Here is a 19164-nt window from a genome sequence, read left to right as displayed (position 1 = left end):
CATGTAGTTCAACAGGAATGAATTACAGCAAAGCTGGAAATTCAATCCATATCTTGTAAGCATTTCAAGAATTCTGTTGCTGTTTTAAATAATAGACAAGGTGAGAATCTGCATCAAGACATTTTGGAAATCAAGAAAATTTTTCTCATTATGCTCTAGGAATCACCCTTGAATTAAAGCAGGGATTGCCCATCCTACATCAGATCTGGCTCACGGAGATGTAAAGTCCTCCAGAGTTAGGTGAGTGTGCTGTTGAAGAACCAGCTGTGGTGTGGACACTCTGCCTCCCATTCCAGGCAATCCACAAAATACCAAGTGCCTTTCCTACTACATTTGTTTGAGGGTACGTCAGAGGAGAAAAACCTTAAAGAACAGTTGTTACTGTGCAGCTGTCACAGCCTGTCCCTCCAGGGCTCAGTAACCACGGGGCTTCCCAGCTGGAAGTGTTCTTACCCATACAGCTCCCTGTCTCCACAGAGTCACTGGAAGAGAGGGATGTCTGCCTTGGGTTGTAGGAACAGCACTTCAGTTGCAAGCCAGACTCTGAAGGTTGGAGCTGGTAAGTACAGGCTGCCCTACGCTGGTCAGCACTTAAGACTGGAAATCACCACAAAGAGGATGGAAAATCCATGGTTTGCTTTATGCAAAACAGCCCTAGTACTGGCAAGAACACTTCACAGATATTCAAAATTAGCAAGATCCCCTTAAAATTTGTGTTTTCTGGCTGAACCTTTTAAGGGTTTTATCAGTGAGAAAGTGTTAAGTCCCTTATTCTTCTGCTCTGAAGGAGCTCCTCAATTCAGTGGGAGAAGCCGTGGAGGAAGCAGGCCAGGGAAAGCGACATCAGACCTAAGCAGACACCTACTTTAAAGTAATGCAAAAGTTATTATCTCTTTTAATATCCTACTGCAGCTTACCCTACTAGGGCAGGAAAATCTATACAGCCTAACAAAGAATGCCAGATGGAAAATTCCACTGAGCTTAATTAGCTCACTTCTATTCCTGGGTGACTGATACTGATGCAACTGTAAGATGGAGATATTTTTCCTAACATGCATTTTTACTTTAGTTCTTAAAGGTGTAATTGTTGCTCCGTGGAAAAAAACAGAAGTACAAGATAGGAAGTAGTGCTTTGATTTCAGCTGAGAAAATAAAAACACTGTTTCACAGGCTACAGTGAATAGTTAAATGAACAGCCTGGCCTTTTTGTGTCTGCATGACACAGAATGGTTTCATAGGTTTTAGATGAAATTAGGGATAACTGAGTTAAGAAGGGGAGAACAAAAACCTGTGCCAAGAGCAAATGCAGCTGGAGAAAGGGGTGAGAACATGTGAGAGAAACAGCCCTGCAGACACCAAGGTCTGTGAAGAAGGAGCAGGTGCTGCAGGTGCCACAGTAGAGACTGGTGGATGCCCAAAGGAATCTGTAACCCCCTGGGAAGGCCATGCTGGAGCAGGGCCCTGACAGGACCTGTGGACCCACAGAGAGAGGAGCCCACGCTGGAGTAGGTTTGGTGGCAGGAGTTGTGACTCCACAGCAGATCCACACTGGAGCAGCCTGTTCCTGAAGAACTGTACCCAGTGGGAGGGACACAGAAGGGAGCAGTTTGTGAGGAACTGCAGCCTGTGGGAGGTACCCCATGCTGGAGAAAGGGAGGAGTGTGAGGAGTCCTCACCTCGTGGAGGGAGAAACAGCATGAGATGAACTGATCACAATTCACATTCCCCATCCACCTGTGCTGCTGGAGGGGAGCAGGTGGGAAAAAAGGGGAGTGAATTTGGACCCTGGAAGAATGTGGGGGGTGGGGGTGGGGAGGAGGAAAGGGGTTTTTAATATTTGCTTTCATTTCTCACTATCATACTCTGACTTGATTAGTAATAAATTCAATTCATTTCCCCCCAGTCAAGTCTGTTCTGCCCATGATGGGAACTGGGAAGGGAACTCTCCCTGCCCTTATCCCAACCATGTTGTATCTTCTCTCCCCTGCCCAGCCGGCAGTGACAGAGCAGTTTGGGTGGGCAATCACACCACATGACCAAAGCTGAACCTGTTCAGAACCCACAGAAAAATATTGCTTGAAGATGGTGATTAATAAAATCAAAATTAAGAGAGTAGGGAAAATAAAATAAAACCAAAGGTTTCTGAAATTCATATGAAGAACAAATGAGGCAGCCTCACTCAAGTACATGTAAGAGCAGACAAATCAGCCAGATTCCCAAGGACTAGGATGAAGACATTTTATTTTTACTCTATGAAAGGTTAAGGGATATTCCCTTCTACTCCTGGCAAAAACATACCACACAGAGAGGCTTTCCCAGGTTACTCTGAAATTAAAAAGGAAAAAGCTCAATTCCTCATCCAGCACCAAAAGATACTTCACTTTGGCTTTGCTTTTCCTACTTTAAAACTGAACCTCCCTCATTCATGTTGGGGGGGAGAGGGGGGCAACAACAAACAAAACGCATTTTGTTACTGATGTTATTTTAGCTATCCAAAATAAAGAACCAATATGGCTCAAAACAATTAGCATCCTGTCAGCTTGTCATATCAGAAATTACACCTAAGTGTACACAGTATGAAACCAAACAACCTGCATTCATTGCCAAACTGTCTTAGCAAAAAGACACAGTCACTGTCATTTGCTGTTGGTATCCACAAGAACACTCCTTGAGTCTCACTTGCTGTTGCAAGGTGGGAGGCTCTCATGTCACCTAAAGCCTCCTTGAATTTTCTGTGAAAATCCAGAGTATTCTCAAACAAAATTTCACTTCAAGGCATTTTATGTTCTACCAAAACAAAAGCCTTAAAACATAAATAAGTTAGGAACAGACTTTCTGCCTCCTGCATTGAGAAAATTTCCAGTAAATTCTGTATTTTCTGCAGACACTCTTAACGTGACTTACATGCATGTGATTTTCTAGGCTGGAAGATCCATCACCTCCAACATGAGGCAAACTACAAAAATCTTTCCCACTTCTTCAGCTAATACAGTCTGAAAACCAGGAACTTTTCACTGATGAAATGTGCCATATCCGTGAAAAGCTTATGCATCTAAGAACAACTGAAGTTGTTGGGATAAACCACTCACTGTTCAAATACAATCACTGGACTTTGGTGATCCTTATGGGTTCCTGACAACTCAGGATATCCTGTGATTCTGTGAGGAGTGGAATTGATGCTGAAGGAAGGAGCTGCTCACTGGCAGTGTGGGCACTGGTGAGAATTTGCCATGCCACAGAACTGCTCACCATGGCCCAGATCAGCTGGGACAAGGAAGGTGTGTGTGACAGCACAAGGCTCAAGAGCAACGTCAGAAGCACAACATTTCTAGAGACTGAAACGCAGCTTGTGGAAAAAGGATGGAGAGAAGGCAGGATGGGAGGGCTGCCATTACAGAGGGGAAGCAAAAGATGAAGAGACAAGAGAAGGAACTGGACCTGCACCTATTGTGGGTGGAAAAGTCATCTGGAGAGATTGTACAGAAATTCAGAAAGAGGGTAAAACACAGGAATAGGGAGCAAGAGAAAGGGGAAAGGGACAAGAAATCAAGATGATGAACAATCAATGTAGAGACAGAAACAGATCTGCTGAAGAACCAGATGAAACAGGCATTTATTTGTGGCAACTCATTCTGACATAGCCTAATACTGCTGTATAAATACTGTCTACAGAAACAGAAAAATTAAGTCCATTAATGCAAGAACAAATTATCACAGCAATGCTGCAAAAGGAACCTTTATTCTGACACTTTTTACCTTCTGAAAGCAAACCATAGCAACTTTCTTTAAAGTTAAGGTAATTTCTGCAACGATTGTAATTTTTTTAAAACATACATTTTTCTTGGATACTATTCTACAATTAGAAAGGATAAAAAAAAAGAACTGAGTAATCACAAAAAAAATCTAATTAACCATTGTGGAGGTAAGGATAGAAAAGAGAATAGAATCTTAATTGTGGAGAAGATCCTGTGTATTTCATAAGTGATGCCCCACAGAACAAACATCTCTGCTCTGCAATTAAAAGACACAAATACAAAGGCTTAGAAGAAAAAAATAAAATTATTCCATTAAACATCCAGAAAGTCTATCATCTGCAAACTAAAAATCTGGATTTGACTAACAGAAGAAAATATGTGACCTGAAGTTTGTTCCACATCTAATCAAGCTACAAAATAGTCTCGATTCTGAGACAATGTTGTTTCTTCAATTTGAAACCTTGATATTTGAACTTTCACCTGAAAGACTTTAAGTTAATAAAATTATCAGAACACGGGATTCAAAGTGCTTTGCCATTAGCTGAAAAACAGTAAAAAAAAAACCCCAAACACCAAATTCGTGATTTTAAACTGTAAAGTATTTCTGGGTAAAACCCCCAAAATCTACACACTGACGAAGAAAACAATATTTGCACAATTTCTAACAGCATGACTTAACACTTTAAAAATGAACAGTGTATGAATAGCCCCAAATATCTAAATCTGCAGATGTGCAAGTTCCTTACCAGCTGCTGGTAAATCCAGCTTCGCTCGTCTCAATTCTGCTATAGAATTCTGAAGCTGCTCTATTACAAAGTCATCTTCATAGAAGAAATCCTTGGCTAAAGTCTCCTGCAGAAATTTTACAAGCTCTTCCATTTGCAATTTCATCAGATGCTCTATGTAAGAAGAAAATATGATATTGTATTATACATTAAGATACCTTGAAAACAAACATTAGAGAATGTACTTCCACCATTAGGTGCTCTTGTTTTCAAAGCAGAATGAAAAACACTTGTTAATTAGGCAGGTACCTGATTTCTACACCAGAAATCTATGAAATGCAACAAAAAATCATGTGCAGATCACTATGGAAATACTTTCTGTGAATTACTTGCTACTGAGGACAGTGTTTTTCAACCAGGGGCATCTTCACAAAACTAACAAGTGACCCTCCTTCAGCCTTCTCATGCCCAACAGCTTCAGGTCTTTATTTTTCAGCTCTGCATCCTCAAGTTACAAACACTCTATAGGTCTGTACAACATACATCATCTCTCTTAGGGGCCCTGAAAAGCAGTAAAACATTTTAAAAATTGCTATTTACAGTATCCTCATTCACAACTGAATTAACTCCCAATGAAATGATGATGGCAGTTCACACCTCAGAACCATTGCTTCAGGCTCTGAAAATTCAGGTCATATTTTGCAAGTCATTTTACAGTTATCAGGTTATTTTTCTTTCCCTTTTTACACAGCAGTAAGGCCATGTGGCTTGCAAGGCTGTAACTGCATACCTATGTAGCACCTTTAATCATTTGTATGTCATCAAAAGTTTCTGAATGTACAATTTCTATACAGAAAGAATAAAAAAGAATGGTTTTGCAGTGTAATAAAAATGCTGTTGGCATGTATTCCACAATGACACTTTGACTGGATAGCTATGCCATCAGTGTTTTTAAGAGTAGACAAGAAACTGGAAAATAAATCAGAATCTGTCTTCTGCCACCTTCTCTGCCAGCCCTCTTATCTCCTCTGTTGCCATGAGCTACTCTCAGTGTTTGATCACAGACCAAGCTGCTGCTTGCTAAGCAAGCAAATCCACACTCAGACTCTTTCCTCAGGTCTTCCCATAAAAAGAGTGATGAACAAAAACACTAAACTCAAGTAGATGTCTATTTGCAAGTAGAGAAGAGAAACCAAAATTCTAACCCTAATTATTTGCCTCAAAATGTTTATCTTTCCTAAGTGCAATAATGAAACAAGTCACCTTTTCCATTTTTCCAAGCAGTTTATGAACAAAGTGCTAAGCAGTGAGGGAGCATCACCACGGCTCAAGGGGGATGCACTGGCAAGGAAATGATGACATCAATTCTGCAGCTCCATGCAGACCTCTGAATTTACATAGAGTTAAATGTCCCACAGTAAGAGTGTCCTCAAACTTGAGCTACAAGGCACCACCCTGAGAAATGTTCAAGTTTATTCAGAACCTAAAATCCATCCCCCAAGGCTTTTGGATCCTTTGGAACTCAGGATCACTTTAGGGAACCAAGCATAGGTGCTTTAGACAATTCACAATTCTTCTATTGAAACTCTCAAATTTTACTTTACTGAAAGGCAAGAGATGAAAGAGAAGGTCACACAGGCAGACAACAGAAATTCTAGATTTTAATTACATTGTTGGACAAACAATGGTATTAAAGAGACACAGACTGGTGATTCCTCACTGCCGGGTTGTTTGCTGGTAGTATTTCACCATTTAGTGGCACACCCTGGATTCTTGGTGTGCTTTTCCAATTAATTTAGATCCAGCAGGGGCTGGTAAGCCATCTCCAAACCACAGACCTACAATATTATTCCCCCCTGTTTAGTCAGCAATACAGCTCACCTCATGCCCATGTTTAAGTTAACTTTCTTACTGTAATAAATACTTTTCTTTGACAATCCCACTGTGTTGAGCCTGGCTGAGATGGAGTTAATTTCCCCCAGCAGCCCTCACAGAGCTGTGCACTGCCATCTACAAAGGTGCTGGTAACACACCAGCGTTCTGAACTGCTGGGCAGTGCTGGCACAGCCCAGTGCTGTCCCTCCAACACCCCCTCCCCACCACAAGCCAGAGGGTAGGGAACATCTTGGAGGGGACACAGCCAGGACACTGCCCCAGACTGGCCAAAGGGACATTCCATGTGACATCTGCTCAGTAACAAAAGCTAAGACAAAAGAGGAGGTGGGGCATTCATTATTATGACATTTGTCTTCCAGACCTGCTTCCCAGGAAGTGGTTGGACATTGCCTGCTGATGGGTAGTGGAGAATAAATCTTGTCTTTGCTTCCATGCACAGCCTTTGCTATTGCTTTATTAACCTGCCCTTATTTAATTTTTTTCTGTCTTATTTTCTCCTTCCCCAGTCCTGCTGAGAAGGGAAAGGACAGAGCAGCTTGGTGGGCACTTGGATCCAGCCAAGGTCAACCCACCACACACACATTATTAAAGCAAATATTTTTAACTTTTTGTGCATAAGGAATGAAAAATTCCTGCCAGAAGAAGCATAAAGCAAATGGCAAACTGAGATTATCACACATAAGGTCAAACTGCACAAAATGAGAACAAAACTAGCTGAAACTCTGTTTAGCTTTCAAATGCTTGAGAGATTTCTTACTTCTGTGTAGTTTCAGAATTGTGTAAGACATAGCAGTGAGAATCCGCTCTCCTTCAAGTATGTAGATATCCCATATCCTGAGGCTTAATGTAAAGGGAGTCTGCAATGACAGAATCAGGTGATGCTGTGAAAACAGTCTGCCCCAAGTCACAATTAAAGACAGCAAGAGAAAGAAAAGCATACTCACACGATCAAGAAAACACTGGAAAAACCACTTGGTTGTGTAAAGGCTGGTGGGCATATCCTGGGAGTCCTGCAAAGAATGCAGAACTTTACAAACACTTAAAAAATCCAAGTAGTGCCTTGCACTGTGCATGAAAAAAGATTTTCCCCTTGAGGTCAATGTACCCGATATTCACCATAAATAATTAATTTAACCATCTGAGACACTGTTACTTCAGTCCAACAATAAAATTTATGTCTTTTATAGTTTTAGTTCATCAACTTCAGCACCTGAAGAACATGCACTTGGAGATGCAGAGGTGTTAACACAACCTTTATCTTGTTCTGGGATAGAGGCAGCAGAGGACAAAATCCTCTCTCCAAAAAATAGATCTGTATTATGGAGCAATCCAAGTGCAGGCACTGAGTCCATTAAGTCTTTCATTTCTCTGTACCAAGGCTGCCAATTCATGCCAAAGGCTGAAAAGATTTTGTGACAAAAAATACCTAACTCCCAGAAACCAGCATAAAAGAATCAAATTCTTTAAACACAGGGCCTCAAAATAGATCTTAGACTGATGAGTTGTTTTATTCCTTAATTAAAGGGCCTAATTTTCCCTTGAGCACAGATAATCCATGGGGTGTGCCACCCATTCAAAGATGGCTAAAGCTCCTCTGTAGCTTCATGGAGCTCTTCAGAGTTATTTTCATAGTCAGAGTTAAAAACAAAGTAAAGGTGGAAAGTTAAGAAATCCTGAATTTTAACCGTGGGATAACATCATATTCCAGGCTTGCCAGATTCAACTTTTCCAAAAATTTCCGATGTAAAACACTGAATAATGAATGGACCAAATCCCTTTGGTTTATCTGCAGGCTTCATTTTTGTCTTTTAGCAAGTCAACATGGGCTCATTTTAGTGACTCGTTCACAGTAAGAGATGCAGAAAAGCAATTCTTAATTTAAGTGAAACAGTACTTAGGAGATTTTCATGTTGAAAAAGGCAAACAGAACAAAAATCCAACCTGTAAGAATGGCCATCAGCCTATTGAAAGATAGGCAGAATAGGCCATGCCTTTCTCTGATTAATAAACCAAATCATTAATAAATTTAATGCCACTAGAGTGATACAAACAAAAACAAAACTAAGTTCTGAATAAAAAATTCAAACAGAAATATAATAAATAGAGTGAATGCTTTCTGCATCCTTCTAAACAAATGGCCAAGAATTCCCTCAGAAGAGAGCTATGGAAGCATTTTATTTAATTAACTTTTTCAGTTATTAAAAGCAGCTTTCTGCACTTGTCTGTAACTTTCTTTTTTCAAGTGACCAAAGGCAGAGGGGGCAGATGTGGGACAGGGACAGATGGCAGAAAAAAAAAGCTCTTGATTTTTAAGTGCAGTAATTACAGCTATATAAACAATAATACAAAATTTAATAATGTGCCAGTCTCAGGTTCTATCACCTCAATCACGTATTGTTATTCTGGAATTTTTAGAAAGTAAAAGGGCCTTTTACCATTTACTGCCTTCTTGGGATTAATTTGTATTTCCCTTCTGAAATGTGACAACCTCAAAAATGAGAATAATACAGTTTTCCAAACACAAATCATCATCTTGTATGTATTGTAAAACCTGAATCCACAATTTTCATTTCAAATCAGTTACAAAACTGGGTTTAAGGGGTTTTTATAATGTGACAAGATAATCTTGCATGACTAATTTTGACTTGACCCTTTAACAGAAGAGTGGGGCTTTTTCCTAACCAGATCTGCCCTGTTATGATCACTTCTTACAGCACACTTAAAAAAAAACCCAAACTCACAATAAATTCTATTTTATGATACAATAAGAATGCATTAGATGCAATTCATCATTGCCAAGGTGCTAGTTTGCTCCCAAATTGCCTTTTTTTCTTTTTCTAATGAAATAAACATACTAAGCAGAAAATAATACAGTCCTGGGAAGGTAATGCTTGTAAGCAAGTGAGCATCTCACACTGCCTTGTAAGACCTGGAGATGGATTCTGACAGTACCAATGAGAAAATTCTCGATGACTATTGGAAGGGCATTTTTCTCCCATTAGAAGAATAGTTTATTTCTTAGAATAAATACAGCCAAAATCAAAAAAAGGGCATATTCTTTCCTATTTAAGAGCATTAGAAGAAATAAAACTCTGAATTCAGCTTCATGAAAATACTATGACTATGTGCAAATTTTAAAAGGGCCATTAATCCATCTTATAAAGGTTATTTTTTTAAACAGACATTAAAACTGGCTGGTTATAAAGTCACCTCTGTCCAGGGATAACCCACAGAGCTCTACATAGAAAAAACCCTTGATAAAATGCTTTACCATCAGCCTGTTTCCAGCAGTTTGCACAAGGCCAAGCAGAAGGAGCCCATCTTGCCTTTAACTCAAAGTGAGACAGGCACAGTTTACTCCTCTTATGATCCAATTTTACCATAACTCTGCGAGGGGCACCATAACTTTGTCTATAATGAAAACAACAGCACTTCTGCCTCTTAGAGCTTTGCTTTTTTTTTTCTGAGGTTTGAATGTTCTCAGTCTAGTGGGTTCACCTGAACTGAAACAAGGTAGAAAGCTGTAAATTAGCATTGTTTGTATTGAGATATAAATACTCACCAAGTGCTGCTTAAGTTTGGACAAAAATTTCTTCAGTACTTTGTCATGATGTTCTTGAAACCTCAACAGTTTTGGAAAACCTTCAATAAAAAAACCTAAGAGAAGAAGTTGACCATTTAAAAGGTGTGTGTGTGCTACAAAATGACATAAAAAAGGCACTGAGGCTCCAAGAACATTATCCTTCTATAGGACCACTGGACCTGAACAGATACTCGTAACAATATTATGATGTCCATGTACAGATGTGCAAACACATCTACCTAAATAACTACAGTAAAACATCAATACATTCCCTTAGTGACTATTATTAGATTAGAATGAGAAGTGACAACAGATCCATCAGACATACATTAGTCTACCCAACACAGGATCATGTGGAAAACCCACTTATAATTATTCTTAAAAAAAAAAAAAAAGAACCACAACCCACACCAACTAAAACTTTTAAAAGCAAAAAGACCTAATTGGAAGTATTGCTGAGAAAATTCATGATAGAAGGGCCAACAGCACAGAACTGTCTGCACTGAAGAAAAGATCATAAAAAAAGACAAGAGGGATATTCTCCCAAGACAAATATAATGATTATATACTGTAAGTAGACTGTGAGCTCACACAACCAAAACAAAGGGCATATAAAAAATCTTTAGTAGTTGTAGTGATCCTACACTGGAAAAGGAAAGCAGGAAGATCCTCTTCCAACTGAGCTATCAGCAGAGTTAAAAAACAGGCTCAGAGCAAAGGCATAATAGTAGGCAAAAAAACCTTGAAATGTAAAGGTAAGCTAGCACAGCTACACAGCAGGAAAAGAAATCATCCACAAAAGATCCTTCAAAAAGCTGGAGCTGTGTTCAGATCAGAAAAACAGAGATGATCAAACACTGGCAGTATAAAAACGTGCAAAAGCAAGCCTGCCCCGCCAAAAAAACAACTTACAAAAGACATTAAAAAATACTAATGGAGCTATTTTCAAACACCTTGGAAACAGAAAGTCTGGCAGAGATTTTGTAAGTCTGTGAAAATTTTTAGAAGTGCTCAGAGAAGATGAAGTCAATACTAAAACCAGGTTAAATGTTTGCATGGGAGACATGGGGAGGTTCCCATGTGAGAACCCTAAACAGCCCTAAAAGAACTCACAGATCACTTCCCAAAACATGGATTCTATGAAACCTCTTGCCACGAGTCTGCAAAGGGCTGACATGACAGCAGCTTTTCTTACACTGGTTTTCAGTCCAGTATCTGTTCAATAAGCACACCAATACTTCAGGAAAAAACTGACAGAAACCATAACAAAGTTAAGTTGGGGTAAGTGTTGCCCAGATGGATGTAAGACAGAGAATAACCAATGTGTTTTGTACAGAGAGAGGCCAAATCTCTTAATTCCACTGGGCTACCATGAAGAATCAGTGAGCATGTGGGCACAGAGAGCAGTCTCTCTTGCCTATTTAACTTTCCAAAGGTACTTTGTTTGTCCTGACTCCTCCCTGGTTTAAGATTTTACCAGGACCTTCACACTTTAAACAGAATGATTTCAGAGAATCACGGACTATTCTGAGTTGGAAGGGACCCACAAGGATCACTGAGTCCAACTCTTAAGTAAATGGCCCACATAGGGGGATTGAACCCACGACCTTGGCATATCACCAAATAGCTTGATCTCTCCAGTCCCCCTCCAAAAGCACCTAATCCAAGGAGCTAAAAGACAGTAAAATAAAGAAGACCAAAAGGCTTCACCCATCAAAGTGTAGGAGTTTGTGCTGGGACCCACTAGCACGTGCCAGGTGTCCACACTGTGAGCCATCAGTCAAGTCCTGGCCACCCTGAAAGAGTCTTGTAAGGTCTGGCAAAGCCAAGAAGTCACAGAAGTTACCAAAGTATAGAACCACTTCTGTGCCAGGAACAGTAACAAATCAAGTGTCAGCACGAAGCTGGTTAAACCCTCACTGCCTTCTCTCTGACAAATCCAGAGCAGAAACCACCATGTGGCAGAGCCAAAACACAAATGGAAGGACAATCCACAGAAGCAATTAACTATTTAAGGAAGAAAAGTCTACTGGAGACTATTACATGCAAAACAGACTTTCATCTGAAGAACATTTTCAGGAGGTGTTGATCTTTGGTTGCCTTTTTTTCACACATTTGACTGAGCATCTGTTGCTGGTCTCTATCACAGACAGAACATTAGGTTAAATAGATCTAGTACAGCAATTCCATATTCCTGGGACTTAAAAGGCTACAGAAAAACCACCCAAAACCTTTCAAGCAATATGGAATCTGGAAGAACAATATGGACCCATAGAACACATGGCACTTCAAAAAAAGAGACAAAACGGATCACGAAGGAAGTCCCAAACCCAAAAGCAAACTCTATCTAGTTTGCAATTATGTAATTCAGTGCATGGTCACTAAGACACACGACTTACTGCCTCAGGTTCACACAGGCTTAGTACCTCACAGATACAAATGCAAATTCTATCACACTTAAATGTCATGTTGCATATTAGGAAATTTTAATAACATAGGCAAGGCATTTGTTTTTTCTTACTGTAAACAGCAAATGACTACATCAAAGTTAATTAGCCATCTGCAATAATATTCAAAGTGCTTTTTGCATGGAAGGTTGTTCTTTCAGATTTATATACAGCAACTCATTATCTTGAATTCTTAAGACTACAGAAAGTTCAATGGAAATTGCTTCCAAAAATGCAGATCATTTTCAGGGTCAGATACGTGTATTTTTTTCTTTTGGAGACTTCACATCATCCACACAATATCAGAGAGGCCAAATTCATCTCCTGACTTCAAATAGTGCTATGCTAGAAATAAGTCTGGCTAATGGGCTGCACCCAGAAAGTATTCCAGGTTTGCAGATCACAAGTAGAAAATAGAATCAAAATTAAAAACCTTGTCTGTGGGGAGGATCTTTTAACCATCCTACTCTTGCCAATAAGATTCCAATTGAATTACTCAGCTCCCCACCATAATTTCCTCAGGGAGATGTCCATTTCAGAGAACCAGCTGATGGTCAGTTCCATCAAATGTAATTATAAAAGTTTTTCTTTATGGTTATTGGCAATTTAGAATTCAAGTTATTCTGGCTTTAAGGAGTTGGCAAACAGTGCTTTACCCAAAGAACACAGAAAAATGCAAAATTATATGCCATCAGTTAAATCAGTTTTAAAGTTTCCCTTCCAGAATCTACAGTGACATTTACAGATGCACAGTGACATAAACTGATTTAAAACAGAATCATAGGAAGAATCACAGGAAATCTAGGCTGGACCTGGAGATTATCTGGTCCAACCTGCTGAAAGCAGAACCTCAGACTAGGTTGGTAACATTTAGTGAATTGGCAACATTTGAGTTATAATGAAAGTTTTGTCAGCATAACTATAAATGCAAACTTAGCCCTAACAGTTGCTGCCAGGGCAGTTTCAATGTGTATAAACCTGTGGCAAGTTGGTTCACATGCCCTGTGAAGGAGGAACTCAGCAAGCCTTGGGCTACTCAAAGCTCCCTCCTTCCCTCTCCCATCACTTGACAGGATGAAGGGAGAGAGGGATTCTGCAACACGGCAAGCAACACGTCTGTGTTCACCCTCCTGTGCAACATGCACATGATTTGGGACACAAGGAGATGATCCTGACTTACCTGCCAAAACACCTGCAATTTTCTATGAGCTTTGAAAAGCTCAACATTCTACACTGTTTCAGAGATTTTGATTATTGTTAAAGCTACAGATTTTTTGTAAGATGCTCTTAGTCCATGTTACTATTGTGTAAAGCTTCAAGAAAGGTTTTGACACTTGATGAGTTCAAAATTTCACTTATGGCACTGATACTCACACCAGAACACACTTTTTTCCTCCAAAGGTGATAGTTTTGCGTAAGTGTAAGCAGCAAAATAACAAACTAGCCCTTTGTCTTGGAAGAGGAGAACATGCAGGAACACTGAAAAGCTGAGGAAGGAAAGTATCACAGTACGAGAAAGTCTTAAGCAGGGAAAAGGAGCCAGAAGTTGTTGGAAATTTGCTAAAAAGCCCAAGTTCTAAATGACATTTGCTTTCTCAGATCTCCAAGAGCTACAGCTTTTCTGAATCACCACAATAGTAACATCATAAAGATGTTGGAATTCCTGAACTTACTCCATACAAATAACCATGGGATATGCATAGATCATAACAGATCTGGCATAGAAAGAGAGAACTACTGATAACGTAAGAGTAACAACACCATGAGAGCAGGAACTGCTGTGCCAGGAAGAGACAAAACCGAGAAACCCAAAGTTCATGCTTAGAAATAAGTCCATTTTTTACTGTAGATTCCTGTCCTGCCAAATGATAGCACAGCTACAATATTATCTAACATTCTGTACTAGGTTTCCACTACTATTATATTACTATATAGATGTCTGCATAACTAGCCTTCAATTGGTTACATTCCCTGAGAGAATAAGAGGAAACCATCTGATTTTCATTAGAATTATTTGAGAGATATCACATATAAAAACAATTACTTACCCTTGTGAGTGAGAGCTCCAGTAACATCCAACACCCCTCCCAAGTATAAAGCTCTCATTATGCCTTATTTTTACCAATCAGACAGAGCACAATAGTTCCATTTTCAAATAACTTCCAGCTTAAAAGGACAGGATGAATCTCAATTTACTGAAAGACACGAACTCCATACCATGCATAGCGTGCTTTGGACCAGAGAGGAGTTTCACCAAGGCCCAGAAGGCATCTTCTTCATTCATGTACATAAGGAGTAAAGCTGTGATCTGGCTCATTCCCTGACAGTATCCAACTTCCTGAGAATTAGACAGTGAAAACATTAAAATGCTCGAAACAAAAGCCTCCTAACCACAAGCTCTTATCAGTGGAGACACCTGTCCTGATGGTGTAGGTTCCCTAATTCTAACACCACCAAATACTTCATATTTAACCATTCAAAATATTGATGGATAGAAGGAATGATGCACAACCCTCCTGCTGAAAAGTAACCTGAAAATATTGATTGTTCATAGAACTCACTACTGATGCACAAAATCCTTGTCAGTACTAATATTTTCAAGTAGCTGGACCATGTTACTCTCCAAATGGAGATGTTTCCATTTCATTTTAATTTGCGGTTTGTTTGGTTTTTGGGGTTTTTTGGTGGGGGGAGAAGATCTGCCTCTGTTTGGGTTTACAATCAGGGTACTACCTCATAAGCACAGGATTTGTCAAGAGTGACCTGTAACTATAAACCTGCTAAAGTTTAGCAGCCCAATAACCAGCAACTGTAATAAACCCAAAGAAAAATTTTATTGCTCCAAAACTGAACTCGAGTGTTTCCTCTGCCATTAATTTTGATTTTTATGGCAGGAACCAACTGTCACCATCATTCAGATGCTCAGATAACTCCACCAATAAAGCATTTGTAAGGACAATGACTTAATTGTTGAATAAGTTTTTACAGGTTTCCAAGTTCATAGCAGAACTTTTGCTCGAGACAAAACCAAAGCATAAGAACTGCTACACATTACGAGGAAAACTGCAAAATAAAAACTTCACTGCAGTATTCCCATCATTACACTCTAATGACTGATTTTAAACAGTATTTCTCATGCAACTTGAAAATATGAGTACAGTGTTGTATAGGAGGTATATAAAGGCCAGACAGAAAAGTTACAGTTCCTAGAACTTAGGAAAAAAATCCCAAACAAACAAACTGGTATTTAATTCCAGTAACTGCTTCATTTCACTCTCCTTTTCTGAGCTTTACATATTTTTACTTTGAATTCCAGGGAGTTGCTGATGGATATAAAATGGAAGATGTATGGAAGTGCTCAAAATGGGCCCAAGGAACGAGGGGATATTGCATTAAAAGCACAGTTAAATGCGGACACAACAGCACTTTGATTTCTTCTATTTTTAGCACCCACCAAGAGACATTAGAAAATACAGAAACTCTTAACCCTTATGATAGAGTCTGGAAACCCCACTCTAATAAATCCCCATCCAGGACTGCAGCCAATACTCAGGGATTAAGCAAAGAGGATGCAACCTTTAAAGGCATTTTCCATTTTTTGGAACCTTTCATGTTATGAAATATGCTTGTTAACTCCAACATGCATCTTTATCCAGTATTTTCCTCCCAATCATTCAAATGAATGGGAGGCAGATAATATAATGGGGGGGGAAATATCAGTGCATAATGATCCAGCCCAGCACAAACTCATTATTCTTAGTGGACACAATACTGAGCTTCAGCTGAACTGTAAGCCCAGTTCAGTCTGTCCAATAAGATACTCATAATTGACATGCTTTATTTTAACTTCAGCTCAAAAACATGTCAACAAACAAATCATCTATTTCTATATATTTCCAAAGGTCTCTGAAATGTTTGTTAGGGTTTTTTTGGGGGAGAGAAAAGGTAGAGATGCAAGTTATTATCTTATAGCACGTTCAGAGAAACAACTTACCGAATTATATATGGAATACGCAGCTAAAACATGGAACAAAGATTGTTGCCTGGAGAAATGAGAGCAGAAAATGAAAATACTATAACATTGGCATTTGTAAAAACAGAAAAACCTAGAAGTAGTGAACTGTGTTTTGGAAATGTGTTTCCCCAATTTAACTTGTATAGCAAAAAGAACATGATAAACCACACTTCACAATGATAAGCACTTCTGATTTCAAGCCAATTTTGTAATTAGCACCTTTATGACGTTTTACATGTTCAAAGGTTTCAAAAAATACCCATAGAATTTTGAGAAGGCAACGGTGTGAAATCATCATTTTTAAAGGCAGGTAAAGTGAAACACAGGATGAGCTACATTTCAAACACTGATTTATTCTGAATGCCAACACTTAAACTCTCCAGACCTGCTTTCAGTGCTTGTAGAACACTAACAGCTGTTCCTGATTCCAAACAGATATGTAGAATTGAAGATGTGAAATACACAAAGCAGGCACAGAGGTGCCTTACTCTTGGCACCCAATTCAAGTCTGCTCCAGTGAGTGCTACTGTCAAACTGAAGCAAAGCAATATTAACTCTAACTTGGCATCCTGTGCTCAGTCCTCTGAGGGTGCTGATCTCCCAGTACTTTCCAGTTAGGACTTCAAAGACGTTTGGAATGAGCCTTTGCTTTCTGTACAACAGTCTAACCTGTGAAGGTATGTAGTGGTTTTAGCTAGGCCTCAAATTAGCAGGCTCAGAGAATCTACGTGGATTGGGAGACAGCTCTCACCTGACTGGGTAACCAAGGAAGTATTTCATACCAGATGACACAAACTTAAGATATGGGGCAGCAGTGGGAGGTGTTAGGTCAGTTCCACCATAGCTGAGGTACAGACAGGACTTAGTGCAACTCCTGCCTTGCTCCTGCTGCTGCTTGCATTTTGTTTGAATTCAGGGAAGGAGAAACATTTTGTTGTTACTCTTTCTGTTTCTTGCTATGTGTCTTTTAGAGTACTTAAAGATCTAGAGTAATAAACTTTACTTTGTATTAATTGGGGAGTGGGAAGTTATTTCTTGTTAGATATATGTAACTTGTGTGTGTGTTATATTGTAGTTTTCTCTTAATTTTCTCTTTTCTGTATAAATACATGTAGTTAGTTTCAGCATAAACCTGGTTTAGAGGTTTTTTTCCCTCTCCCCCTTCTTCCCTTTTCACTCTGTCTTGGACAGTTGGCGTTTTCCAGCTCAAACCAAGACAGGTAACAGGATAAATAAATGAGGAACCAACCAACACAACTCTGGTCGTCTCAGCTGGGCAACCAAAGTAGTGGTGAAGAGGGCTCATAATGAAATTTTGAAACTCAACCCACCTTTTTTGGTTTTTTTCAGGAGGATTGGATACCTGAGTGCCTGCTTTTGTCTACAAGTGAAACTGCTAAAATTTAACTGGTGAGTTTACATATTGCCCTGTTACTGTACAGCCAAATTTTCTCCCTGTCACTAATCAAAGTATGGCAACAGATATTAGCAGGCAAAAACCAGGGAAGTATAAAGGTGCTTACTTTCTATTGGTAAAAGGATGTATACTTGGAAAAACTTATCAAAACCTCTACATTATGGCATTTTTGTTTGCCTTCTTCAGAATTGAGGTTTAGCCATTCTTGAGTAACCAAGGAAAAGTGTAATCTAAAGTACTAGACATTAAGCTGGAGTCTTATTTTACAAGGACAAATTAATAGGTCCCAAATGTACACAGAAACCTCCTGTATTCTCAGCTGACCATACAAAACTGAGTGTAAGAGCTCCATCTCATTCACAGTAACATACATAAAATAATGGCAATTTTAATACTATTTACATTAGATGACAGCACTAAAGAGTCGACCTTCAAAGACATACTGTCTACTTAGAAGTCAAACAAGCCATTGACACACCCAGGGGACTGCATTTCACTGCTATGTGAAATCATTCCTGAATTTTTCATCGAGGCATCGCTGGAAATGCATAATATATGTATAGTAATTCCAAGATCTGTTCCAAGTGTGAAATTGCTTTAGGCAGCCAAAGGCTTTCCTGTGGACTCTGAGGGCCCGCTTACAACACAGCCACAGGGACTGGAGCTGGCTCTGCTGGTGTTAACCCCAAACTGATGGAGCAACGAGCTTCTGCTGACATGTAAAATGTGTCTGGAAATGCAGTGAGGGCCAGAGCAGCACAGTCAGCGTGGGATGGCACCGGGTCAGTCCCACAGAGTGAGGGACTCAGCTCCAGCACAGACACTCTGCATAGAGGGATCTGCACAGCATGGAAGAGCTCAGCCTGGGATCTCTGCTTTGGCCTCCTTCCTTACAGAAACTCCCCTGATGTAGAATTTTTCCACAAAAATACCTCAAATAATCATAGAAGAAAATGTTTCTTTTATTATCACATTAAAATCCACAGCTCTGAGTACTGCATTTTGAAAACAGCAGACTACCAGAGAATCTGCCTTGGCAAGAAAAGGAGATTAAAAACTGAACCTAATACAGGGACAGAAGGGAAAAAATACCCTCTTCATCTCAGCAGGGTGCTGATGCTGCAAGCTAGCAACAATGCTGATGTTTGTATCACCACTTTTTCACTATTAAGCATTTTCAAAGATGACAGCTGCCTAATATTCCTCATCCAATCGCAGTAAAAAAAACACCCAAACCAAAACAGCATTTTGAAGAAATCCAAAAGCATTAAGGCCTACATTTGTAAATAATTAAATGCTCACATACAAAAATGCTGCTTTATTTTG

General features: G+C 39.4%; 1 protein-coding gene across 4 annotated transcripts in view; it reads right to left on the bottom strand.

Moving 5' to 3' along the window:
• The window catches only part of USP6NL (USP6 N-terminal like), a 122725-nt gene that overhangs the window by 10234 nt on the left and 93327 nt on the right, over nt 1-19164 (bottom strand). For all 4 annotated transcript variants that reach the window (XM_071552825.1, XM_071552826.1, XM_071552822.1 and 1 more), the window contains 6 exons: nt 16401-16449; nt 14624-14744; nt 9939-10033; nt 7321-7386; nt 7134-7233; nt 4502-4654 (listed from right to left, as the gene is read on the bottom strand). In XM_071552825.1, coding sequence (XP_071408926.1) covers nt 4502-4654; nt 7134-7233; nt 7321-7386; nt 9939-10033; nt 14624-14744; nt 16401-16449 — 584 coding nt within the window. The remainder of the gene's footprint in view (nt 1-4501; nt 4655-7133; nt 7234-7320; nt 7387-9938; nt 10034-14623; nt 14745-16400; nt 16450-19164) is intronic.

The sequence above is a fragment of the Pithys albifrons genome, chromosome 3 (genome assembly GCF_047495875.1).
Source record: "Pithys albifrons albifrons isolate INPA30051 chromosome 3, PitAlb_v1, whole genome shotgun sequence".
Lineage (NCBI taxonomy): Eukaryota > Metazoa > Chordata > Aves > Passeriformes > Thamnophilidae > Pithys > Pithys albifrons.
Note: the sequence above shows the minus strand (reverse complement) of the source record. Positions and strands in the feature narration are given on the sequence as shown.